The sequence below is a fragment of the Pelophylax lessonae genome, assembly GCF_965119305.1.
Source record: "Pelophylax lessonae genome assembly, chromosome: 1".
NCBI lineage: Eukaryota > Metazoa > Chordata > Amphibia > Anura > Ranidae > Pelophylax > Pelophylax lessonae.
Window position 1 is genome coordinate 543,273,465 of NC_138768.1, and position 27,750 is coordinate 543,301,214.

Below are 27,750 nucleotides of genomic sequence, written 5' to 3' on the forward strand. Positions count from 1 at the left end.
CCCAAACCTGCACTTGGAGAGAGGTTTTCCATGGTAATTTACGCCTCTAAACATGTAAACATGTATAAACATGCCTAACCATGTGCTTATGCGCAAAAATGTATTCTAGTGGCTAGAATAAATGACTATTCCAGCCAATAGAATCAGTTTACACTCATCTAAGTGCAATATGCCCATATGCGGGTATACGCACATACATAATGGACTCGTGTATACATACATAAAAACTTGCCATTAAAGGCAGTTTTTCTGCCAACTTCAGCAGCCTAATTGGAGCATTTTATCATATATCTATATACATGAGGCCCAATCATTGTGTAAAAGTTAACAATCTCTGAGTAATGTACTTGCTTTACAGTTAAAAAGTTAAAACATATGACAAAAAATGACCGAATGTTTAATTAGGTGTTTAGATTTCAAACCTGCATACCTTCCAATATTCGAACTTAGAAAAGGCAGACACATGGAGAAAAAATAAAATAGGTGAGGCACGTGGCATGTGCCAAATAAGTTCCATGACTGCATTGTGCTAAATGCTGACTTGTACCCACAAAATACTCTGTAACTGCTGTGCTATGAGCAACCGTCTTACGGATAGATCCTAAAGGATCATTTTAATAATATAATATTTTAATAATTTAAAACAGATTATAGATAGTGAACACTTTAGGGCCTATTTATAAATGCTTTGTGAATTTGTGCACATGATAACACATGATACCTGTAATGTTTGTAATATGTGTGGAATAGTTTTCTTGTTGCCTTTCACCAGGTGAATGTAACATTCGATCCTAAGAAAAAAATAACCCTAAGAACATTCGATCACAAGCGTTAATATTCAATGATAGAGAAAATAGGCTATTTTCTTTCCAATGGTGTTAGGCTATTTTCTAGCCAATGGTGTTAGGCTATTTTCTAGCCAATGGTGTTAGGCTATTTTCTAGCCAATGGTGTTAGGCTATTTTCTAGCCAATGGTGTTAGCCTAACACCATTGGCTAGAAAATAGCTTAACACCATTGGCTAGAAAATAGCCTAACACCATTGGCTAAGAACATTTGACCAACAGGGGAAATAATATGAGGGATATCTCTCCACTGTGTACAGTCTATTGAGATTCCTGTGAGGACTACCAAACCAGTGGGATTTCACCTGAGCCAACCTCCAGCTACAGTGTGAAGTGATGGTTTCCTTACGGTTGTTAAGGAGCCAACACTCGCACAACCAGTGACTTATCCCTGTCCGGCACATTCAGCTTTCAGCTGGGTAAAAACAAGACTGGGTCCCTCCCAAATTTCATGTCTGGTATGGATATTAAGGGGCATTCCCAACCAAAAAAAAAAACCAAAGAAAAAAGCATGGGGGTCTCCCAAGGGGGCGGGTACCACCTGGCAATGCACCTTGTCCCACCCGGCAATGCACCTCGTCCCCATGTTAATGAGGACAAGGGCCTCTTTCCCCCAACCCTGGCCTGATGGCTGTGGGGGTCTGTTGGCAGGGGGCTTATCAAATTCTTGCCTTTTAATCATGTCAAACCAAATTAAATTAAAAAAAAAATGTTTGGTGATTTAAATTCTCCATCAATCATGTCATCCAGCAATGCAGATCCACATCAATCATAATGCCGATGGCAGCTGGCTTACTAAATTGAGAAAAACCCACTAACTTGTCCGAACTCACCACTTGACTCCCGCTGAATGTCATCTCCCGGTCCCCACTACTGTAACATAAGCAAAGGAGTGGGTTTCCCCAGGGAGCATCATTGATGTCATTTACCGTTTATTGACCTACGTGATAGTGTGTTTTTTCTTCATTCAGCGGGTCACCGGCTGTCAAACAACATGATTGACATGGATCTGCATTACTTGATGATGTGACTGGCAATTCTTTATATAGTGGAACTTTTTTTTTATTTAAGGACTTTGTATACAACGTCACATGGATTGGGTGGAAAATTATCAGGCAAACAGTGATTGCATCCTATCATGCGTCTGAATGCATTATCTGTCAGGGAAGATTCCTCCATTCATGCTGAACAAAAATATGTAGCATGCATGGCTAGCATAAGCTACATTGAGTAGAAAATGCTGTGTGCCAACAAAGCAGGACTGGCATCCCTAAATCTAATCATATATGGCACAGCAAACCATAGATATGTGCACATGGCGCTCTCCCTGCTGTGGTCCAGTTACTAAATATCAAGTGCATTTTGTTACCATATTCTTAGCTGCAGATAACGTCACCGGAAGTTCTACTTCCAACCTAGAATTACCAAATTCTCTTTAAATGGAAATTGCTGCACCTAAGCCCATCCTGCCACAGTAAATTTAACAACTAAGGTTTATAATGGCTGTTCATATTGCTGCAAGGACATTGTAGAATAAAAAGATGTCTGGTTCTTAGGCACTACTTGCTCTTTGACATTCTTCATAAAATTTTCCTGCAACATGCCTGCAGATGTTTTTAAATGCTGTGTGTTGGCAAGAGCAGTTACATTTTCAGATGAGATGAAGAATTGTGCCTCCCATAAACATGGAGAGGCAAGCTTACTTCATCGGCCATATGAAGTGAATTTATGTGTGTATACTTTCCAGTATAGATCAAAGTTCAGTTTTCTTATTTCTTTATTTCCTCCAACTGACGTTTTTCAGTATGCCAGACAAAACTCTGCTTTGTATTGCCATCTGGTGGCCTCAAATAGAACACAATACATGTCATCAACGCCAAATCCAAGGTTCTTTACCATCATATATATATATATATATATATATATATATATATACACATACAGTGGATATAAAAAGTCTACATACCCCTGTTAAAATGTCAGGTTTCTGTGATTAAAAAAAAATGAGACCTGGATAAATCATTTCAGAACTTCCTCCACCTTTATTTAATGTGACCTATAAACTGTACAACTCAGTTGAACAACAAAATGAAATCTTTTCGGTAGGGAGGAAAGTAAAAATAAAAAAACTAAAATATTATAGTTGCGTAAGTGTGCACACCCTTGAACTAATACTTTGTTGAAGCACCTTTTGATTTTATTTCACCACTCTGTCTTTTTGGGGATGAGTTTATCAGCATGGCACATCTTGACCTAGCAATATTTGCCCACTCTTCTTTGCAAAAACACTCCAAATCTGTCAGATTGCGAGGGCATTGCAAGGGTATCTCCTGTGCACAGCCCTCAACAGATCACCCCGCAGATTGAGGTATGGGCTCTGGCTGGGCCATTCCAAAACTTTAATCTTCTTCTGGTGAAGCCATTCCTTGATTTGGATGTATGCTTTGGGTCGTTGTCATGCTGAGAGATGAAGTTAATCTTCATGTTCAGCTTTCTAGCAGAAGCCTAAAGCTTTTGTGCCAATATTGACTGGTATTTGGAACTGTTCATAATTCCCTCTACCTTGACTAAGGTCCCTGTCCCAGCTGAAGAAAAACAACCCAAAGCATGATACTGCCACCGCCATGCTTCACTGTGGGTATGGTGTTCTTTTGGTGATGTGCAGTGTTTTTGCGACCGAACATATCTTTTGTAATTATGATCAAAAAGTCCATCTTTGGTTTCATCCGAACATAACCCATTTCCCACATGCTTTTAAGAGGCTTCAGATGGTTTTTTTTGCAAAATTTAGCCGGGCTTGGATGTTTTTCTTTGTAAGAAAAGGTTTTCGTCTTGCCACTCTGACCCATAGCCCAGACATATGAAGAATACAGGAGATTGTTGTCACATGTACCACACAGCCAGTACTTGCCAGATATTGCTGCAGCTCCTTTAATGTTGCTGTAGGCCTCTTAGCAGCCTCCCTGACTAGTTTTCTTCTCGTCTTTTCATCAGTTTTGGAGGGACGTCCAGTTCTTGGTAATGTCACTGTTGTTCTATATCTTCTCCATTTGATGATGACTGTCTTCACTGTGTTCCATGGCACATCTAATGCCTCGGAAATTCTTTTTTACCCTTCTTACTGACTGATACCTTTTAAGAATGAGATCCCTCTGATGCTTTGGAAGCTCTCTGCGGACCATGGCTTTTGCTGTAGGATGAGACAAAGAAAATGTCAGGAAAGACCTACTAGAACAGCTGAACTTTATTTGGGGTTAATCATAGGCACTTTAAATGATGGCAGGTGTGTACTGACTCCTATTTTACATGAGTTTGAATGTGATTGCTTAATTGTGAATATAGCTACATCCCCATTTATAAGATGGTGTGCACACTTATGCAACCATAATATTTTACTTTTTTTTTTTCACTTCCCTCCACTTAAAATATTTCAGTTTGTTGTTCAACTGAGTTGCACAGTTTATAGGTGAAGCTGTACTTCTCCTATGGATCACAGGAGTGCATTTTGTTTTACACTCCCGTGACCCGTTTTCAACAGACAGCCAAGCGCACCAGTGAGGGGGGGGGGGGGGGCAGAGCAGAGAGCTGGACTAATGCTGCATCCACATAAGTAGTTGTGATTTAAAAAAGAAATAATAACATCCCATACTTCTCTTTTAAAACTCTAACTTACTATTAAAAATAACGAAGAGCCTAACTATTTATTTTCATTATACCCGCCTGTATTGCAGCCAGAGATGCTCTCTAGCGCTGCACTCCCCTATCCACTCCCTAAAAATTCCTTTCTGCCTCAGTCTTCTGGGGTTGGATGATACATGCATTTAACCACTTGCCGACCAGACTTTAGCGGAATGACGGCTACAGAGCGGTCGGCTTATTCTGGGAGGGCGTACAATGACCTCCTCCCAGAATCACGCTTCCCGTGCGCCCCCCTTCCCCCCAATCAGTACAGCGTGCGAGGAGAGGAGAGAAACCAGAGCTGCACTCATCCTCTGCCTCCTCCATACCTGAATTATGCCACATCCATGCCACATTTATGCCTCATCCGTGCCACACCCATGCGATCTCAGTGCTCATCCATGGCTCATCTGTGCCACATTAATGCTCATACATACCACGTCAGTGCTCGTCCATGCCACATTAGTGCTCATCCATGCCACGTCAGTGCTCATCCGTGCCACATCCATACCATGTCAGTGGTCATCCATACCACATCCATGCCATGTCAGTGGTCAACCGTGCATCATCCATGCCACATCAGTACTCATCCTTGCCACGTCAATGCCACGTCAGTGCTCATCCATACCACATCCATGCAATGTCAGTGGTCATCCGTGCCACGTCAGTGCTCATCCATGCCACGTCAGTGCTCATCCATGCCACATCAGTGCTCATCCATGCCACATCAGTGCTTATCCATGCCACATCCATGCCACGTCAGTGCTCATCCGTGCCACATCAGTGCTCATTCGTGCCACATCCATGCCACATCATTGCTTATCCATGCCACATCCATGCCACATCAATGCCACTACAGTACTTATCAGTGCCCTACAGTGCCTCACAAAATTGTAATGGGAAGTCAGGAAATTACGGTGCTCCCTGCAGTTTGGGACTCTGTATGTGGCTAGGTTGAGGAAAAGTGTCACACATGTGGTATCGCCATACTCAGGAGGAGTACCAGAATGTATTTTGGGGTGTAATTTTTTTCCATGTACATGCTATGTGTTAGAAATATCTTATAAATGGACAAATTTATGTTAAAAAAAAAAAAATAGGTTTTCATTTTCTTTCCACATTTTCCAAAAACTTGTGGAAAAAAATGACATGTTCATAAGACGCATTATGCTTCCTAGATTATGTGTTGGGGTGTTTTCTTTCCATAATGGGGTCATTTTGAGGGCGTTTCCATAGTCCTGGTGCTCCAGGGCCTTCAAAGGTATGATAGGTTGTCAGGATATTAGATGTGTAATTTTTGCTCCTAGAACACCTGGGGGTGCTACTTGGATGTTGGACCTCTGTAGGTGGCCAGGCTGTGGAAAAATCCCACACATGTGGTATCGACAAACTCAGGAGGAGTAGCAGAATGTATTTTTGGGGGGAAAAGTTACAAGTATGCATATACAGTGTGTGAGAAATAACTTGGTAATATGGTCATTTTGTGAAAAAAGAAAAAAAAAAATCTTAATTTTTCAAAGATTCGTTGAAAAAAATTACAACTTCAAAAAACTCACCATGCCTCTTTATAAATACCTTGGAATGTCTACTTTCCAAAAAGGGGTCATTTGGGGGGTATTTGTAATTTACTGGCTTGTTAGGGTCTCAAGAAATGAGATAGGCCGTCAGTGCATCAGGTGTGATCAATTTTCAATGATTGGTACCATAGCTTGTAGACTCTATAACCTTCACAAAGACCAAAAAATGTATACTTATTTGGGTTATTTTTAGTAAAGATATGTAACAGTATAAATTTTGGCCAAAATTTATCGAAAATTTACTAAATTTGCAAAATTTTAAAACCGAAACAAAGAAAAATGCATTTTTTTTACAAAATTGTTCGTCTTTTTTCATTTATAGCACAAAAAACAAACAAAAAAACAATGATGATTAAATACTACCAAAAGAAAGCTCTGTTTGTGTGAAAAGAAAGACGAACATTTCATGTGGGTACAGTGTTGCCTGACTGAGTATTTCTGTGAGAGCACTGAAAACTGGTCTGGTTAGGAAGGGGGTTTAAGTGCCCAGTGGGTAAGTGGTTAAAGCGTAACTCCACTTTTGTTGAGAAAAAAACATTCCCCCCCCTGGGTGATACTGAAAAAATCTTTGCGTGTTTGTCTTTATCCATGTGGAAAAGTGAATCTAATTGGAGTGATTTCATAATTATCAATCGGCTGTGCACATGAAGGGCTCTATTGAGGAAATCTGCTGGGCCTGCATCCCTTTAGATGTGTTCCTATTGGAAGTATCTCACCAAAAATGAAATTTTTATTGCAGGAGATGCCTAAAATCTGACTTGTATCTTAGTGCAGACTTCTGGGAAAATTGGTGAGCCAATCACACAAGCAGGAAATGTTTCTGGGGTGTGGTCAGTATACATTCTGTGTACAGAACACCTCCAGGTAGCCATATTGCTTTGCATTTTCAGAAAAGGAAAGGTAATTTTCAATAACATTCAACTGCAATTGCATATGACTTGTGTCGCAATTGTATTTTCTCTTTTATTTGCCATTTTTTTCCCCACAAAAGTGAAGTTGCCCTTTAGGGCTTAGCGAGATTGGCATTGACACGTGTGCTGAGCTGCTGTTTTACGCGCTGGCATCCACCTTGGGTCTGCACACAGGCGGTCTTTAGAGGTGGATGCAGTTGCATTTGGACACAGCCGCATGGTAACATTTGGTATTCACACAGGAGGTAGATGCTGACAAAGATGACAGCGGCTCAGCATGCAGGACAAGTGTCAGCACCCCCCTGAATGAGCCCTAATTAGCATGACAGTCAGGGAAATAACATTCTCAGTAATGTATCTTTTAGGAAATGATTCATCCTCCATGATGAGAAGGTCGTACAGCACACAATGACTTGCAAAGGGCTCCAGTTCCGCTCAGGGGCAGCATGATAGTCCTGCTCAGTCTGACTGAAATGAAATGGGAAATTTAGATGAAGCACAAATTAAAACAGACAAAATTTAATTTTTTTCTGGGTCTTCAAAGCTTTTTCAGGACTCCACAAGGGAGATGACTTCAGATGTAATGGAGTCTTAAAGTTATAGTAAAGTCTGATGTTTTTTTTTTTAAATAAACATGTTATACTTACCTCCTCTGTGCAGTGATTTTGCACCTAGCAGCCCGGATCCTCCTCTTCTCGGGTTCCTCTTTGCTGCTCCTGACCCCTCCCTCCTGTTGAGTTGCCCCCACAGCAAGCAGCTTGCTATGGGGGCACCCGAGCAGAGCTGCAGCTCTGTGTGTCCATTCAGACACGGAGCTGCCATTCGGCCCGGCCCCATCGCTTTCCTGATTGGCTCACTGACTTTAATTGGCAGCAGGAGGAGCCAATGGCACCGCTGCTGTGTCTTAGCCAATCAGGAGAGAGAGACGGCTGAGGCACTCGTGGACATCACTGGATAGAGAGGGGGCTCAGGTAAGTATTTGGGGGGCTGAGGGTGGCTGCTACACACAGAAGGCTTTTTATCCTAATGCATAGAATGGATTAAGATTAAAAAAAACCCCCACCTTTACAACTCCTTTAACCACTTAAGCCCCGGAGGATTTGGCTGCTCAAAGACCAGTGCCTTTTTTTGCGTAAATTTAACGGACAATTGCGTGGTTGTGCGACGCTGTACCCAAATGAAATTGACGTCCTTTTTTTCCCACAAACAGAGCTTTCTTTTGGTGGTATTTGATCACCTGTGCGATTTTTTGATCATGCGCTATAAACAAAAAAAGAGCGTCAATTTTGCAAAAATAACAATATTTTTCAAATTTTTTTATATGAAATTCCCCCCAAAAAATGTAAAAATCAAAATTTTTTAACATTTTCGGCCAATTTGTTTTATGCTACATATGTTTGCTAAAAAAAATCGCAAAAAACGTATTTTGATTGGTTTGCGCAAAAGTTATTGCGTTTACTAACAAAGGGAAAGATTTTTGTCATTTTTGTTGTTTTTTTTTTAACGCGTAATGGCGTCGATCTGCGATTTTTTTGCGGTACTGCGACATTGGGGCGGACAGATCGGACCCTTGTTAGCGAACAAGCTGAAAAGGGTTGCCAGGATTGTTATATCGAACGCTCAATCTGAGTGTTGTGGAGGTGAGCGGCCACTGCACTCGGTGTCTGGATTGTATGCTCACTGGGATACACTCACCTTGCTGTGTTTGAAGAGCACCTTTCACTTTTTTGAGTTGATTGGAAAGATCACCATATATAGAAAGATTTATTTTTTTTTTTTTTTGGCACACTGCACTTTATTTACTTCATGTGGGACTGCTATCATGAATACTTGTTAAATTAATATACGCACTTTATGGACTATTGAAGCACTTTATCTTAAATATTGCTATATTTAGTTGTTTTACTTTTGTCACTGTCACTCATTTTCTACACTTTTATGAATTGGATTTATTTGTTTGTATAGAGTCGCACATGAGTTTGGTTTACTTGAACAGTCACTCAGCACTGCATCGTTGATTGGATTTATTTTGTATACATTTACATATTCTATTATCACTCTATATATTCAGCATTTTTGAACACACTTTTACTGACACATTTATTAATTTGATCACCATTCAATATTCTTTTAAGGCACGTCTTTTCTACATACATTTATACTAGATCTAGTGGTCCCCCTGTTAAAAAGCTGAGCGCTGATCTTTATATTTTTTAATTCAGATCGGACCCTTGACTGACATTTTTGACACTTTTGGGGTTACCAGTGACATTTCTACAGTAATCAGTGCTATATATATGCACTGTTACTGTAAAATTACACTGGCAGTGAAGGGGTTAACTTTATTTGAGAGGGAGGGGCTGTGTGTGTCCCTAGGGGCGTGCTTTCTACTGTGATTGGCTGTGGCTACTAGTGTAGGAACAGTGATCACCAGCCCTACATAGTAGAACCGTCTGATCACTGTTTTCTACACAGGGGAGAATGACAGGCGGCTTGTTTACATCAGCCGCCTGACTTTCTCCCTCTGTACCGACGATCGGCGAGTGACCGGCGGACATCCCTGTGAACGAGCCGCCGCGGGCGCGCGCCTTCGCGGGCGCGCGTTCGCCCTCTATTGGCTCACAAGGAAGTGACAGGCTAGTGACGTACCGGTACGTCACTCTGCCTGGCTGGGGCTGACCGCCGCAGTATATAGTCGTGCGGCAGTCGGCAACCGGTTAAAGTTCATGTGCGTGTAATGGCAGGCGTCCCAATACTTTTTGTAATTTAGTGTAGTGTATGTGTGTGTATATATGTGTGTATATATGTGTGTATGTATGTATGTGTGTATATATATATATATATATATATATACACACATACATTTTGTATATAACCTATATTAGGAAAGTACCAGCTGAAATCTGTCTGGCTGCCTGTAGGTTTTGTAAACAATGAAAAGAAATGGTCTATTATGAAATATGTTGTAGCATTCTGATAATGTAGTTGCATGTATTTCCCATTATTGTAACTTAAACGCTGACAGATTGTAGTATTGCGTGCATTATCGTTATTAGAGCTCAGTAAACTGAAGCTGTTTACCGATCAGGGATATAAAACATTGTTTTCCAGCTATTTGAAGAAAAAAATGACATTAACCGATCCATTCTGAAAAAACACATTTGTGTGTCTCTCAGATCATTGGCTTTATATTTCCTGTTAGCAGTTTGTGGGCTGAATGTGTCATACGGCTGACTCATATTTGTACCATTTCAAATGATGTTACATCACACGAGAGAGACAGATTATCATACCAGATTAGGAGACACAGTAGTTCTTCACGTAACTAAATGTTTTTAAAGTGTTACTAAACCCACAACCATAAAATCAGTGTGTATATGCAGTAATACATGCTTGTTATACTCACTGTGGAACCTAATGGGTTAATCCTACGCATTGTGTAAAAAGGCTGTTTGATCCTGTATGCACAGAACCTCCCCTGCTTTCACAGTCCCCAATCAATCTCCCTATTGAACAGAGCCTTGAGTACACTCTGCACATGCTTAGTTTGGTGTGTATAGCTAGAGAGTTTTTTTTTTCTTGGAAGGGTGCATGTCATCAGCACAGGGCCAATCAGCATTGTCTAGACAGGGGGTCAGGGGTCCGGCAGCCTCATAGGACAATCAGAGGAGAATGAAAACTCCTCCTACAAGCTTTAGCCAGTGCTTGGCAGGAAAACTGATAGAAGTCACAAGACTGCTATATACTGCTGATGAGAAAAGGTATTTAGCAGTTTATATTTACTAAAATAATTGCACTTCCATGTTCTGTGTACTGTGGAGACCAGATATAGTGAATGCAGGATCCTGGGTTTAGTAACACTTTAACTGCTTCAGGTACGCCCTATAGCAGTTTTACTGCTACAAGGCGGCACACTTCTGGGTAGGGAGTGCACATGAGCGCCACCTGTGGTTCGCTTCCACTATGATAACACACAGCGGAAGCTGAACAGCTGGTGCTGGGTACCCGATGTCCTCCGGCACCCACCGATCGTTAGGCAGAGAGCCAGAACTGCAATCTGCCTATGTAAACAAGGCAGATCGACATTCTGACAAGAGGAATGGAATGGAATTAGTGTTCCTGCAAAGCATGTAACAAATTCCATCTCTTCCCCTAGTAAAAACATCTCCCATAGTATAGTAAAACACTGGTTAGACACACAGTTAACCCTTTGATTGCCCCTGATGTAAATTAGTGTCATTAGTACAGTGACAGTGCATATTTCTAGCACTGATCACTGTATCAGCATCACTGGTCCCCAAAAAGTGTCAGTTAGTGTCAGAATGTCCGCCGTAATATCGCAGCCCCTCTATAAGTTGCTGATCGCTGCCATTACTAGTAAAAAAATAGAAAAAATAATAATTTTTTAGACGCTATAACGTTTGCAAAACCAATCAACATATGCTTATTGGGATTTTTTTTACCCAGAATATGTAGTAGAATACATATTGTAGAATACATATTGACCTAAATTGATGAAGGAATTAGATTTTTTTTTTTAGATGGCTTTATAGCAGAAAGTAAAAATATATACAGTGCCTTGCGAAAGTATTCGGCCCCCTTGAACTTTGCAACCTTTTGCCACATTTCAGGCTTCAAACATAAAGATATAAAACTGTAATTTTTTGTGAAGTATCAACAACAAGTGGGACACAATCATGAAGTGGAACGAAATTTATTGGATATTTCAAACTTTGTTAACAAATAAAAAACTGAAAAATTGGGCGTGCAAAATTATTCAGCCCCTTTACTTTCAGTGCAGCAAACTCTCTCCACAAGTTCAGTGAGGATCTCTGAATGATCCAATGTCGACCTAAATGACTAATGATGATAAATAAAATCCACCTGTGTGTAATCAAGTCTCCGTATAAATGCTCCTGCACTGTGATAGTCTCAGAGGTCTGTTTAAAGCGCAGAGAGCATCATGAAGAACAAGGAAAACACCAGGCAGGTCCGAGATACTGTTGTGGAGAAGTTTAAAGCCGGATTTGGATACAAAAAGATTTCCCAAGCATAAACATCCCAAGGAGCACTGTGCAAGCGATCATATTGAAATGGAAGGAGTATCAGACCACTGCAAATCTACGAAGACCTGGCCGTCCCTCTAAACTTTCAGCTCATACAAGGAGAAGACTGATCAGAGATGCAGCCAAGAGGCCCATGATCGCTCTGGATGAACTGCTGAGATATACAGCTGAGGGGGGAGACTCTGTCCATAGGACAACAATCAGTCGTATGGGGAAGTAGGCAGGATTTCTTAACCTTATCTTAAAATATTAAATAAGACACCTTCAGACTTCAACTTTGGAATTAAAGAGGCCGCGGCCGTTTATTATTTCACACATAAAGATCGATAAATCTTTTTAAACTTGAATAAAACAGCAGTATAGAAAAACAACCCGGTCCCAACGACCCAGGTTGCCATTAACAAATAAATAAATATATCAAAACATCCAAACACAAATACAAAATAACGTCCCCCTTCGCTGTGACCGAAGGTGACCCTAAAATAACAAACTGACCGCGACAAACAAAAACAGGGGGGGGTGGGGGGGGGAACCGCTGGGCTGACTTCTTCCTTCTCCTGTTGACTGGCGACGTGACGATTCATCTGTGAGGAGGCCCGTTAAATAGGACCACTTGAACTCTTCTGACCAATCAGATTCAACTCATCTAGGCGGGAAAAAACCCGGCTCAAACTGGTAAGGGACTTATTCTCCCTGGATACTGGGTAAACTAACTAACCCCTATAGCCAATCAGCTTTCTTCTCATCTGACAGGCTCTAATCTGCCTAAACACTAACTCAGCCTATTCCTTACTCTAAGCTATCCTCACCTGCCACTTCCCCATAAATAAAAGAGGCCATTCGTCCCCTTTTCTTTTTATGGGGAAGTAGGCAGGATTTCTTAACCTTATCTTAAAATATTAAATAAGACACCTTCAGACTTCAACTTTGGAATTAAAGAGGCCGCGGCCGTTTATTATTTCACACATAAAGATCGATAAATCTTTTTAAACTTGAATAAAACAGCAGTATAGAAAAACAACCCGGTCCCAACGACCCAGGTTGCCATTAACAAATAAATATATCAAAACATCCAACAGGCAGGCGGCTCACACCCGCCTGGCACACCCCCAACACGCGGCCTCTTCAATACTAGTACTCAGGTTGGCATTAAAAGTATCAAGGCCAATATCTGATAAGTGGGTGTCATCAAACCTGTACAGCCCACTAGTACCACCCTCCAACTCCCTATGCCTAAAAGATAAAATCCCGACGACCCGCAGCAGCTTTTCCAGAGCCCTGTTGACGCGCTTACGAATTTTTTCAAATGGTCTCAAGTAACAGTGCTTGAACCAGGCAAGTCTCGGGATGACCTCCGAAAAAACCACTGTCATAAAAGGAAACGACAACTTTAACAATTGTAGGTCATCCCGGATTGCAAAAATCAGATCCAAAGTCCTAGCTCTACCTACATCATTCCCCCCAAGGTGTACTACCAGTATATCCGGGGGGGGAAGAAACTGCAGAAGTCTAAAAATTTCGGGACGAAATTCCGACCACAGCATTCCTCTCTTGCTAAACCACTGAATCCTATAAAAATTGGGATCTAAGCCAAGGTTTTCACCGTAGGAACGTCTTCTGGCTCGTGCACGAGCCCAGTGCACGAAAGAGTGTCCGATGATCCATATGGTTAGGCATCGTCCTGAAAATTTTAACAAACAGTGTCAGGGCGGATATAAGATTGAAAAACATCCGACTTCCATCTACCCAACTTTTTAACAAATTGATCATCAAGACCCAATCTCGCAGCTTCAGTAGCGGCACCGATACGAAAGGAATGGGAAGTCAACCTTTCCTTATCCAGCCCCAACTGAACGAGACACTTCTTAAAAACAGCATTAAATTGATAGCCAGTTAATGGCCTACCATCCTGATGATTGAACAAGAATACGGAACCGTCCGCTCTAATAGCCAAAAATTTTTGCAGTAAACGCACCGGACATACTGACGAGTTGCGGAACCTGTGCAATTCGACACGCTTCCCAACACCCAACTGATCCGTCTTAGAGAAACGTATCAAAATGCTACAGGCCATGTCAGATAAAATTGCGTCCGAGACAAAAAGACCGGAGCTAAACGTCCTATTAGTCGGCACTAGCTCAGAAATTCTTAGTGCCGCAAAAAACATCAACGAAAAAGCCGCCTGAAAAAGGACCGACTCATAATAAGAAAAGCAAACGGACGACGTAATTGAACACAAATTCACCAAAAGTGAGACAGTGACAGGCTTCCTGGAATCGGGCAAAAAAGTCGCCTTTCGATATCCCTTCATGGCTTGACGCACCGTAAAAATGAAACACATGAAGGGAAATTCCGTAACTTAACAAAAAACGATACTCCGGCCAAAATTTTGTTCACGTGAGACCACGCATACCCTCTATGGAACAATAAATTTAGAAATGACAGCACCAAATGTTCCGAAAAACTATCCGGGGATACACCCGATGACTGAAGATGCGACACCCATAGAGACCATGCAGATTGGTATCCTGCCATGGTCGACGGAGCCAAAGAGCGCAATACATTCCTTGCCACCAAATCTAAACTATGTACCACAGGTGGCTCGGGTAATGACAGCTCAGCTCGTCCGCTTCCGGAAACAGCGTAAAAAAGCGTTCCATCTGTAAGCGAGACAAAGCATCCGCCAAACCATTATCTCTGCCCGGGACGAAAGTCGCCTTAATCCAAATATTAAAGGACAAACATTTAGACACAAGATAACGCAATAACGCAATAACAGGAGGGGATTTTGAAGATAAACAATTGATAGCAAACATCACCCCCCTGTTATCCGTCCTAACCATCAATCTCCTGTTCCGAAAGTGATGGCCCCAGACTTCCAGGGCCACCACAATTGGAAAGAGCTCCAGAAGAACACTGTTACGTGTGAAACCCAACTGAACCCATCGCGGACACCAGCGGTCGGCGCACCAGTGTGTGCGCCAAATGGCGGCGAAGCCAACCGAACCCGCTGAATCCGTAAAAAGGCAAAAATCCTTGTCCAGGATGAATTCCTCCTGCCAAACACTTTTGCCATTGAAATCCGACAAAAACTGGAACCACACTAACATATCTTCCCTGACCTCCTGAGTTAACCTCACATGAGAATTGGGCGACTTGAGACCCGCAATCGTCGCATACAGCTTCCTGGAAAATAGCTTACCCAGGGGAATGACCCTGGAAGCAAATGCCAGCAAACCAAGCAAGGACTGCATCTCCTTAAGACGAACCTTACGTCTCCGGATCAGAGACAATAGACAATGTTTGAGTTTAGACACTTTCTCTCGCGGGAGCCTAAACTCCATTACCTCTGAGTCGATGGTGATACCTAAAAATTGAATGCAGGTAGCCGGCAACGCCGTTTTCTCATGAGCCAACGGGATCCCAAAAAGCTCGCACAACTGTACAAAACCATCCAGTAAGCGCAAGCAGTCTGTAGATCCCGCCCGCCCCAAGAACAAAAAATCGTCCAAATAGTGAACGATGTCGGTCGAATCACAAAATGTTGAAACGACCCATTCCAAAAAGGTTGCGAAACATTCGAAATAAAAACATGACAATGAACATCCCATAGGGAGACATCTGTCAAAATAAAAATTGCCCGAAAAGAAAAACCCCAGGGAATTAAATGCGTCCGGGTGTACCGGCAGCAGACGAAAGGCCGATTTAATGTCAGCCTTGGCCATCAAAACCCCCCTCCCTAGGCCCCTTAATTTCACTAGGGCATCGTCAAATGAGGAATACTGGACCGTAGCTAAATCCTCGCTTATCTCATCATTTAAAGAATCCCCGAAAGGAAACGACAAATGATGAATAAGCCTGTAAGTATTAGGCTCCTTCTTTTGGACAATGCCCAAAGGGGAGATCCTAAAATTCCTAAAGGGGGGGACCGAGAAAGGGCCAGCGAATCTACCCAATTCAATTTCCTTACTCACCTTTTCCTCCACGACTGATTCCAAACCCTCAACAGACCTAAGATTGTCCACCAACCTACAACCCTGACCGAAAAACTTGGGCAGGGGAAAACCATCTGTAAAACCCTCAGTGAGGAGGTTGGCTTTCGCCCTGTCGGGGTAACGCTGAAGCCACGGGAGCATGGCGGTGAGGCTCACTGGGGTTACCGCCTTTGTGCAGAACACCCGTGGCCTGACCCCCTTGCCTCTTAAAGCACTTTGCGATGGGGTGGGCCCCAGAGCAAAAAGCGCATTCGTGCCTGTACTTGCATGAACCCGGCCACTTGCAGACGGATTCATTGAAGTTAAAGCACACTCCTTTTCTAAACTGCAAACCTGAGGAGGAGGCTTGGGGCTGCTGGCTCGGAAAGGGCTGCCTGGGAAAAATTGACCTTTGTGGGAGAAAAAGGTCCAGCCAAAGGCTGACATCCTTTACTCCCCACTTCATAGCGGGCTGCACCGCCAGCTTTTGGCGAAACGCCACGTCGTACTGAAACCAGGAGGTTCCGCCGAAATTTTTGTACGCTTCCAGTATAATATCGGCATGCTGAAACAACCCGACGCTTTTAGCAGGGAAACGTTCGCACATAACCGACGAAAAAATAAAAAAGCCCTGCAACCAGTTGTTGAAAGACTTGGAAATAGGGCGCCTCCTCTCATCATCGTCCTTCTTATCTGCCCTAGCAACAAAATCTTTAGCGGAAGGTAATAGTGACAACATATCCATAAAATGTCCCTGCCAGATCCTCTCCTTAACGGACTCAGATAAGTGGAAACCTAACGGGGACACCTCACAGGTGAGAGTTTCCCTAAGGGAAGTCTCCGGCAGATTCTGCGCTTTAGCTAGGAGGTAAGAAGCTGACATATCGGAATGTAAACTCTGGGGCCTATGAGGTTCAACCTCCAAATTGCCCATTGGGGGAATCCATACATCCCTAGGTGAAGGAGCAGGCTGGGGAGCCACCATGTCGCCCGATATAGTAGTAGTGGGGGCAGACATGGCAGCTGGGGATGGCAGCACAGTAGCAGGGGTACTCGACCCAGCACCTGTGCTGGTTTCTAATAAGGACTTAAAGTCCTTCAGGAAAGCCTGTAATAATCCTGACATGGCAGGCAGGGGTGCGCTGTCCTGAGCAACAGCGCCCCTGGTGGAGTGTTCCGGTTCCGTGTGTAATGTTCGGGGGGGCCTAGTGACCAGGGAGGGGGCTACCACATTCTCCACGAAGATCTCCTCACCTGATCTTGCCGGCGCGATCCCCTCCGAGCTCCTCGTCCCGCCGACCGATCTTGCCACCGCCGACTGGGCCCTCGCTCCGTCACCCGGAGCAGGTCTTCCCGCTTGGCCGCTCCTCGGCGATGCTCCGCTGCCCCTCCCGGCTCTTCGGACCTCCACCGGAGGGGAGAAACGATGGCGCGGATTGCGCCGCCTCTTCACCGGCCCGATCCCCTGGCCGGCTCTTCCGGGTGTGACGCGCCTGCTCACACCGCTTCCCGTGACGTCTTCTCCGCCCGTCGTCGCCGAGGATGACGCTCTTCCGTCCGGGACCGTTACGTCAGCCGATCCCCGTCCGACTTCACTTCCGGCGGCCGCTCTCGATGCCGGTCCCGCTCCATCTTCTCCCGCCGCTCTACCGGAGTCCGCGACGAGCGGCAGCTCGAGACACCGCCGGACCCAATCTTCGCCTCCAGCCTCACCCGCCCGCTCGATCAGTCTTCTCATGAGGCTCATCGCTCCTGAGGTAAGTTGAAACGCCTGTCTTCTCCTCTTCTGTCTTCAGCCAGGACCGCTCCGGAAGCTTCCGTTCTTCCACCCGATGACGCTGGGCTGGTACCGCAACGAAAGGGAAAGTCGCTGACACCCGACGATGACCCTCCTAGACCGCCGCTGCACCGACCGCTCCTTCCGTCTGGGAACCGCTGGGCTGACTTCTTCCTTCTCCTGTTGACTGGCGACGTGACGATTCATCTGTGAGGAGGCCCGTTAAATAGGACCACTTGAACTCTTCTGACCAATCAGATTCAACTCATCTAGGCGGGAAAAAACCCGGCTCAAACTGGTAAGGGACTTATTCTCCCTGGATACTGGGTAAACTAACTAACCCCTATAGCCAATCAGCTTTCTTCTCATCTGACAGGCTCTAATCTGCCTAAACACTAACTCAGCCTATTCCTTACTCTAAGCTATCCTCACCTGCCACTTCCCCATAAATAAAAGAGGCCATTCGTCCCCTTTTCTTTTTATTCTGCACAAATCTGGCCTTTATGGAAGAGTGTCAAGAATAAAGCCATTTCTTAAAGATAATCATAAAAAGTGTTGTTTAAAGTTTGCCACAAGCCACCTGGGAGACACACCAAACATGTGGAAGAAGGTGCTCTGGTCAGATGAAACCAAAATCAAACTTTTTGGCAACAATGCAAAACGTTATGTTTGGCGTAAAAGTAACACAGCTCATCACCCTGAACACACCATCCCCACTGTCAAACATGGTGGTGGCAGCATCATGGTTTGGGCCTGCTTTTCTTCAGCAGGGACAGGGAAGATGGTTAAAATTGATGGGAAGATGGATGGAGCCAAATACAGGACCATTCTGGAAGAAAACCTGATGGAGTCTGCAAAAGACCTGAGACTGGGATGGAGATTTGTCTTCCAACAAGACAATGATCCAAAACATAAAGCAAAATCTACAATGGAATGGTTCACAAATAAACATATCCAGGTGTTAGAATGGCCAAGTCAAAGTCCAGACCTGAATCCAATCGAGAATCTGTGGAAAGAACTGAAAAATGCTGTTCACAAACGCTCTCCATCTAACCTCACTGAGCTCGAGCTGTTATGCAAGGAGGAATGGGCAAACATTTCAGTCTCTCGATGTGCAAAACTGATAGAGACATACCCCAAGCGACTTATAGCTGTAATCGCAGAAAAAGGTGGCGCTACAAAGTATTAACTTAAGGGGGCTGAATAATTTTGCACGTCCAATTTTTCAGTTTTTTATTTGTTAAAAAAGTTTGAAATATCCAATAAATTTCGTTCCACTTCATGATTGTGTCCCACTTGTTGTTGTTGATTCTTCACAAAAAATAACAGTTTTACATCTTTATGTTTGAAGCCTGAAATGTGGCAAAAGGTCGCAAAATTCAAGGGGGCCGAATACTTTTGCAAGGCACTGTATATATTTTTTTTCAAAATTGTCAGCCTTTTTTTGCTAATAGCGCAAAAAATAAACACAGAGGTGATCAAATACCACCAAAAGAAATAGTGGAGAAAAAAGGGATATAAATTTAATTTGGGTACAGCGTTGCACCACCGCTCCATTGTCGGTTAAATAACGCAGTGCCGTATCGCAAAAAATGGCCTGGTCATTAAGGGGGGTAAATGTTTTGGAGGTCAAGTGGTTAAAGCCCCTACTCCAGGTGAATAAAAAAGTATCCCTTGCAATGCAGGGAAAAAATAATAGGGGATTTCTTTACCTGATTATTGGTTTGACAAATGAATATTTATTTGCTAACTACAAGGTCTGACCACGCATTTTTACAGCATGTCTAAACTTAGCCATAGACTCTGGGATTGTTTGACACAATTTATTTTAATAGGAAACATGTGAAAGAAAACCATATATGATATTCCGTATAATATATAATACATATAATGATGCATTGAACCTTTTTTTATTTTTTTCCTCAACAGGCAGAGAGGTATGTGTGGGTTAATAGCACATCAGCTCACTCCCAAAATGTTGCCAAGGCGAAATACAAGTTCTTGTTTGGTGAGTCAATGCCAACCGAGGAGGACAAGGCACCAGAAACGGGTAAGTAAATAGTTTTACATGCAAACCATGAGCAATTTCTTTTCAGTAATCTTAAAAGGGCCTTTCTCATAACATGTTTTTGCCAGACTTGGCAGGGGGAGCCATTAATAGACTGTTATTCAAGGTTCTTGCAAACTGATATCATTTTTATGCCCTCTGGAAAACAAGTGACTTCTTATAAAAAGAAAGGTTTTCTGTAATGTAGATAATTCCAGGATAATCTCAGTTAAAGGAAAACTCAAGGCACAAAAACTTTTATTCAAGTATATTCCTCTGTAACCACAACATTTATAAATGCACTTTGTATGGTATGCACTGCTATGCAATGACTTTGAACATGGACACTCACTATATTGTCTAAAGTATTGGGACGCCTGCCTTTACATTCACATGAACTTTAATGGCATCCCAGATTTAGTCCGTAGGGTTCAATATTAAGTTGGCCCACACTTTGCAGATATAGGTGTACATTTAATAAACTGAGAAGTTTTCTCTCAGTTCACTTCTCGGCAGTTCTCAGAGAAAAATTATCTCCTCTGGCACCCAGTTTAGGAGGTCGAGAACTTCACTTCTCACAGGGTGATCAGAGGAGAAGTTTTTCCTCTGAAAACGGCCGAGATCTGTGTATAACTGGGTGGACTGCCTGTAATCTCACCAGATATTGTGAGATTACAGCGCCGCTAAGTTTAAAAAGTGAAACCAAAGTTTAAAAGAACACGTAATTAATTTTTTTGATACGTGAAAACTAAATTTTTTTGATACGTGAAAACGAACTGATTATCTATCTATATATGTACACACACACACACACGTACAGTATATTACATATATACAGTATATATATACATGTATTTATACTGTATGTATATATATACTGTATATATGTAATATACTGTGTGTGTGTATGTATGTGTGTATATATATATATATATATATAAACACACACACACACACACACGTACACATGCATACATACCAGTACATACAGGGTATGTGTGTGCGTGTGTGTGTATGTGTATATATATATATATATATATGCCAGTATATATATATATATATATATATATATACACATATACATACACACACACACACCAGTATATATATATATATATATATATATATATATATATATATATATATAATAATAATAAAAAAAAAACGTATAATTTTGAACCCACTGGTGCTGATATATAGGAAGAAATAAGTCTTCTTCCTTTACTTGCACCAGCTTCTCTCCCAGATTCTCCACCTCTGAGCTGGAGAATCTGGAATGGAGATATTTCAGAGTAACGGCTGTGAGATCTCCAGATCTCACTTTTCTAAACTGGCCGTTTGTGACAGAACGGTCATGTACTGTGATGAGAAGAGAAGAACATGTTCTCTGCTCTTCATCTCAGCTACCTAAACCGGTACACACGGGAGATCAGTTGTGATCCTGAGGCTGTTTATTAAATGTACACCTTAACCGCTTCATCTCTTCTGGCAAGGCTGTCCACAAGGTTTAGGAGTGTGTCTATGGGAATGTTTGACCATTCTTCCAGAAGTGCATTTGTGAGGTCAGGCACTGGTGTTGGATGAGAAGGCCTGGCTCACAGTCTCCACTCTAACTCATCCCAAAGGTGTTCTATCAGGTTGAGGTTAGGACTCTGTGCAGACCAGTCAAGTTCCTCCACCTCAAACTCGCTCATCCATGTCTTTATGAACCTTGCTTTGTGCATTGGTGAACAGTCATGTTGGAACAGGAAGGGGTCAACATGACTATTCCCACAAAGTTGGAAGCATGAAATTGTCCAAAATGTCTTGGTATGCTGACGTTTTAAGAGTTTCCTTCACTGGATCTAAGGGGCCAGCCCTATCCCTGAAAAACACCCCACACCATAATCCCCCATTCATCAAATGATTTGGACCAGTGCACAAAGCAAGGTCCATGAAGACATGGAGTGGAGAAACTTGACTGGCCTGCACAGAGTCCTGACCTCAACCCGATAGAATAGCTTTGGGATGAATTAGAGCACAGACTGTGAGCCAGGCCTTCTTTCCAACATCAGTGCCTGACCTCACAAATGGGATTCTGGAAGAATGGTCAAAAATTCCCATAGATACACTCCTAAACCTTGTGGACAGTCTTCCTAGAAGAGGTGAAGCTGTTATAGCTGCAAAGGGTGGGCCAACTCAGTACCGAACCCTATGGATTAAGACTGGGATGCCATTAAAGTTCATGTGCGTGTAAAGGGAGGTGTCCCAATACTTTTGGTGATATAGTGTAGTTGTTATGAGTAGCGTTGTGTAATCTGAGCAATAGTATGTTTGCTATGAGCATTTTATGGTCAGTGCAAGATCCAGCAGTAGTGATGGTCATTCAAGTTTTAAAAGTTACAGCATATTTCTTCATTTTTCTTCATCCACTTGCCAGACATTGAACAGTGTACCCAGGTTTTCTAAAGTATTGCATTTTACAAGGCTGGCATCTCTTAGAAGGTTGCTGAGGCATCTGAGTTGCTGTCTGGGATGAAGGGTGCTTACTTTGGCTACAGTCAAGTCAGAGGACAAGGGGCTGAGCTGGAGATGATGTATGACAAATGCAGGATATGGATTTACGCTGCCTGCCATTGACACAAATAGCATTTCCTGGGAAAAGTTTTAAAGCTGTAATAAACTCCAAAAACAAAACATTTATTATATTACAAATTCTTATTTTTTAAATTCCTTTAAACAGACCAAGCTGCCATGCAAAGTAGCAGTTGGAAGGTTGAGACAAGCCATTTAGCACTGACAGGGGTGCTTAATGGTCAGCTTTTGGTCAGCTTTTCTAAAAGAAAAAAGACTATTGCTGTAGCTGTTTATCAATTGTTAGCTGGAGTTTGGCTTCAATTTGGTAGTCAAGTTCATTTAAATCTGCTTGTGTATCCAACACTACCATCGAACCAGCGCTGCTGGCCAAAGGTACAGTGTGTCTGTTGCCCCTCCATCCAGAGTGGAGACACCCTAAAACAGGTAGTGTGTTAATGGCCAAATCACCAGGTGAATATAAAGGAGCCTAGAAAACAAAATAAATACAGGCACCACATTTGGACCCCGTTCACACTGGGGCGACCTGTCAGGCGACCTGGTCGCCTGACAGGTCGCCGTAGGTCGCCTGGCATAGAGAAGCTGTGGACCCGTTCTAATAGGAGCGACACAAGTCGCTCCGACTTAGAAAAAGGGTCCGGAGCTTCTTTGGGGCGACCTGGAGCGACCTGCATAGACTTCAATGTTATGAAGTCCGTGCCGGCCACTCCGAGGTCGCCCCGGCAAGTCGGATCGCCCCAGTGTGAACGGGGTCTGAAGGATCAGTAAGCTGCAATAAATTTACATTTTTTGGTTTCATATAGCTTTCCTATTCTAATTTTAATATAGTATTCCTGTTCTATAAAAAGGGGGGCATGATGTATTTTTTACATATACTGAGCCTATATATATATATATACTGTGTGGTTTTATATATATACATATATTTATATATATATATTTTGGGACAGAACTTATAGAGAGAAATATAAGGTCCACTTCCCTGCCAGACATGTCTGTGCTATGTGGCGGAGCTGTGTAAATCTCAAGACTGGACAGAAATAAAAATCCTTTGGGCAGATAACGACTCTTTCATATGTATTTCATCAGTGGCTGTTTGCCTGGAGTTCAGCTTTAGAAAATGTTTTCAAAAAAGTGATGTTTGTACGGATCTCAGTGTTTAGGTATAAAATAGAAAATCTTTTTATGGCCCCTTTCACACTTGTGCGTCTTGTCCTGCAACTTGGGACTGAAAAGTCGCATGATGAGTTGTACTCCATGATTTCCAAAGAGTACTGTTCATATCTGTGCGAGATCAAAGTAGTCCCTGCACTACTGTGGGCTGATTTTAATGCATTTTGAGGTCTATAGCCCTAGGCGTTAATTCAAGTCCATTCAAAATCGTTGCAAAATCGCGTGACTTTTAGGTTTCATAAGTGTGAAAGGGGTCTAAATCCATTGCTTGTGCACTGATGAAATGACGCATTGGGGGAGATTTACTAAAACTGGTGCTCACAGAATCTTGTGCAGCTTTGCAAAGTACCCGATCAGCTTCTAACTTCAGCTTGTTCAATTTAGCTTTCCCAATTAGCCCCAGATTACACTGCCGCAAATTTAAATCCGACATGCCGGCACGACTTCATCGCAGCTTGCATACGACTTTCTTTAATAGAAGTCAACGCAAGTCGTATTGAAGTTAGACTAAAAGTAGTGCAGAAACCTTTTTTGAAATCTGAACTACTCAAATTGCTCCTTTTAGAATAGTTGCATTGCCGCTGATGGGGTGCGACTTGTCATGCGACTTTGAATTCTCAAGTGGTATGACAAGTCGCGGCAGATAAAACCTAGAAGCCAATCAAATACTATACACAGCTGCACCACATTCTGTGTGCACCAGTAACACCCCAATATCTCATACTAGAAGGTGGTAGTGATTTCAGGAGCTTTTTTCTTTTTCTTTACGCATTTTACAGTAACACTTTGTTCACATATATGCGAATTGGATGCGTTTTGAACCGCATCAGATTCGCATGACATGTGAATCAAGCCAGCTTTCTATAGAGCCGGTTCACATATGTTGGGTGCAGCAGCAGTGGGAGTTTGCTGTGAATTTAAAAAGTGTCCTGTGTGTTTTTTGAGCACTGTGGTGCAGTTCACATGCAAATTCCATTTTGAACACAAATTTGACCCCCCCCCCCCCAAAAAAAAAAAAAAAAAAAACAGCGTAACCTCCCTAATCCACACCAGGCCCTTTTAGGTCTGGTAAGGGTTTTGAGGGAAATCCCCTCCCAAAATCCATTTTGGACCCTCATCCGAGCATGCAGTCTGGCAGCCCCCCACCCCCACCCCGAACTTTACCAGACCACATGCCCTCAACATATCGGGGTGCTTTGGGGTGGCCCCCAGCCGCTACCTATGTGAATGAGTATGGGGTATATTTTACCCCTACTCATTCACTAAAAAGTGTCAAAAATAAATAAAAACAGACAGTTTTTGACAATTCCCCTATTTAAAAAAAAAAAAAAAAAAAATGTCCCCCAGTGTAGATGCATTGTCAATCACACACATCGCCGACCCGAAAAAGAAAAAAAAAATGTATGCTGAAGGCTCCTGACGTCTCCCTGCTCCGCCGTGTGACAGTTCTTAAATAGTTAAGGGGCAGGGCCACTTGGCAAATTCACCTGGTGGCACCGCCCCCACAACGTCACCAACTCAGTGTTTTTTTGGGGGGTTTTTTTCAGGTTTTTTATACTGATTCGAATAGGAGGGGGCTGGGATCTGGGGGGACCCCCTTGTTAACGGGGGTTCCAGATTCTGATAAGCCCCCTGCCCACAGACCCCCACAATCACCTGCCAGGGTTGTGAAAAAGAGGCCCTTGTCTCCATCAACATGGGTCAAGGTGCTTTGGGCTTAAAATCCGTACTAGATCTGAAAAGGCCTGATATGTCTTGGGGGGAAGGACCCAACGCTGTTTTTTTTCATGATTTCTTTTATTGCAAGCAATGATTTTTATTTTACATTTAGCTGTCAGCTAATGAGTCATCTGTTGTTAAGGATGCAGTGGCCGACTTTCCGGTCCGCTCCTTAATAAGCAGTTAATGTTAATAATGCCGATGGCCACCGGTTCCAAAAATGTGCATCTGAACCGAATCTAAAATTGCAGCTGAACAGCTGCTTAGGAAATTTGCAGTGAAAACGGAGGGTAAATTAACACCAGACATGAGTGAATCTAGACTAAGCTTCGATTCACATATATGCGGTGCTGGAAAAGCAGCGAATCCTGAGTGTTTTCCTCACCGCACTGAACTCACATTCTGTTCATGTGATCTGCCACCGATTACAAATTGCAGTGCGATTGAAAGGATTCGACTTTGGTGCTGCAAAAAAAAAAAAAAAAAGATGTCTGCACCTTTTTTGTGCGGAGTGGTGTGAATTGAGGCCATACAAAATGAATGGCTTTAAATCGCACTGCGAAGCATCGCATGAGATTTCAATAGGAATGTGGTGTGATTCCTATCTGAATCACATGTGGTGTCCCACCCCTTATGTTAACCCAGCCTAATTGTTGTGCTGAGTGGGCATATAAAAGGGTCAGTTCAACTACAGCTGATATTTAAAGACAAATAATGGCACATTTTATACATCGGACTAGAACTGCTGAAAAGCTATTGGATCTTTTAAAGAGGACCTTGCATGAAAATGCCATTTTCTAGCCCCACATCTTCCCATACTCAGTGAAACCTTAAAGCGGAGTTCCACCTAAAAAACAAAAAAATACATAAAAATACCCCCGGGACAGTCAGGGCTAGTGCATTCCACAATGGATAGCCTCTGATCTGTCCCAGGTTGCACTTACCTTTTAGAAGAAATACTTACCTTGAAAATGTATTGTCCAGCGCTGCCATCTCAGGTGTGGGCAGCTTGAAGCCAGCGCGATCCTCTTCTGCGTCCTCTTCCGTGCTCTTCGGTCCCACGATGCTCTGCACCGGCCCCGCCATCACTTCCAGTGCGCGCGCGTCATCCCTGCACAGCTTCTGGGCAAGGTATGATGCGCCTGAACTGGAGCTGACGTCGGGGCCGGTGCAGGCGCATTGATTCCTGGGAGCGATAACGTTCAGCTCCCAGGAATCATTGCAAGCCAGGAGGTGACGACTCGCCGTGGCTGCCGAGGGGAGGAAGAGGAAGTAAGGTAAGTATATTATCTTCTAAACAAGGTAAGTAAAAAAAAAAAAAATTGCGATTATCCATTTGTTTTTCAGGTGACTCAGAGCGAGAAGATGGAACGAACTTTCATTTTCGGGTGGAACTCCGCTTTAAAAAACCAAGAAAACAACCCCCCCTCCCCCCCACAAGCATTCAGGCAAAAAAGTGAAACATTATTTTTTGTTGAGGCACTAGCTTTATACAAGTGTATATGTGAAAATAATCCAATAGCAATAGGTGTAAACAAGCAAATCCATGCAACCAATACAATTTTGCTGAAATAATCACCAAAAAACATATATAAAAATGAACAATGTGAAAGTGCTGAAAATTAGAAAAATTATTTCAAAACAATAAAATCTTCTATTCCACTTCTTTATTCCACCACGTGTTCTAATGATGCGTTCTCTCCTTATATTAAAGTGCTTCGCTTAAATGCTGTGTTCCACCACCTAATATATAGGGGGGGCACTCACCAGAAGGCTTTGGGCCACCGGGACTCTCACTGTTTAATGCTCACTCCTATGCTTGGTATGTAGTTCACATCCACTTCCTTAGTACTTACATGCCATCAGCAGGAATAATCCAGTATGAGAGAAAAATAGCGCAATAATTGTGCAATATACTTATTAAAAGGAATGAGTAAAAAGTATAAGCCAATGCACTCACATTTTCATGTGCCACAAATCGGCAACGGCTGTGTATAGCCTGATCAATACACAATCGACGCCGGCGCTCGTCTCTCCGAGCCAGCATGCGTTCCACCGAGTCGGACGTGACGTCAGTAAAGGTCCTGGAATTTCCGCCACTAGTCAGACCTCACCGAATGGCTCTTCCGGCGTCATCAGGAAATATGGATAAAGTAAAAATCTGTAAGCTCCTTGGATTGATTAGGGTATTATGGTCAGGACTAAAAATAAAATAAGAGCATTTTGTGTGGTTAAACATGAAAAATGTCATATTATGTTGTGGTCTTCTGTCCAGCCGGTAGATGAAGCTCTAGCCATGCATTTCACATAAGCAGCTATTTCGTTTTTTTTTTTTTGCTGCAAGAAGTCCTTTATGCACAGAATTCAAATGAGTCACCACAGCAGTAACACATCAAACATTTTGAGGTT

The 27,750-nt window shown here is 42.8% G+C and overlaps 1 protein-coding gene across 2 annotated transcripts in view; it reads left to right on the forward strand.

Annotated features, from left to right (window-relative positions):
- PSD3 (pleckstrin and Sec7 domain containing 3) overlaps nucleotides 1–27,750 on the forward strand; it is a gene marked incomplete at its 5' end in the record, with an annotated part of 867,292 nt that overhangs the window by 175,855 nt on the left and 663,687 nt on the right. For both annotated transcript variants that reach the window (XM_082247748.1, XM_082247749.1), the window contains one exon: nucleotides 19,758–19,878. In XM_082247748.1, coding sequence (XP_082103874.1) covers nucleotides 19,758–19,878 — 121 coding nt within the window. The remainder of the gene's footprint in view (nucleotides 1–19,757; nucleotides 19,879–27,750) is intronic.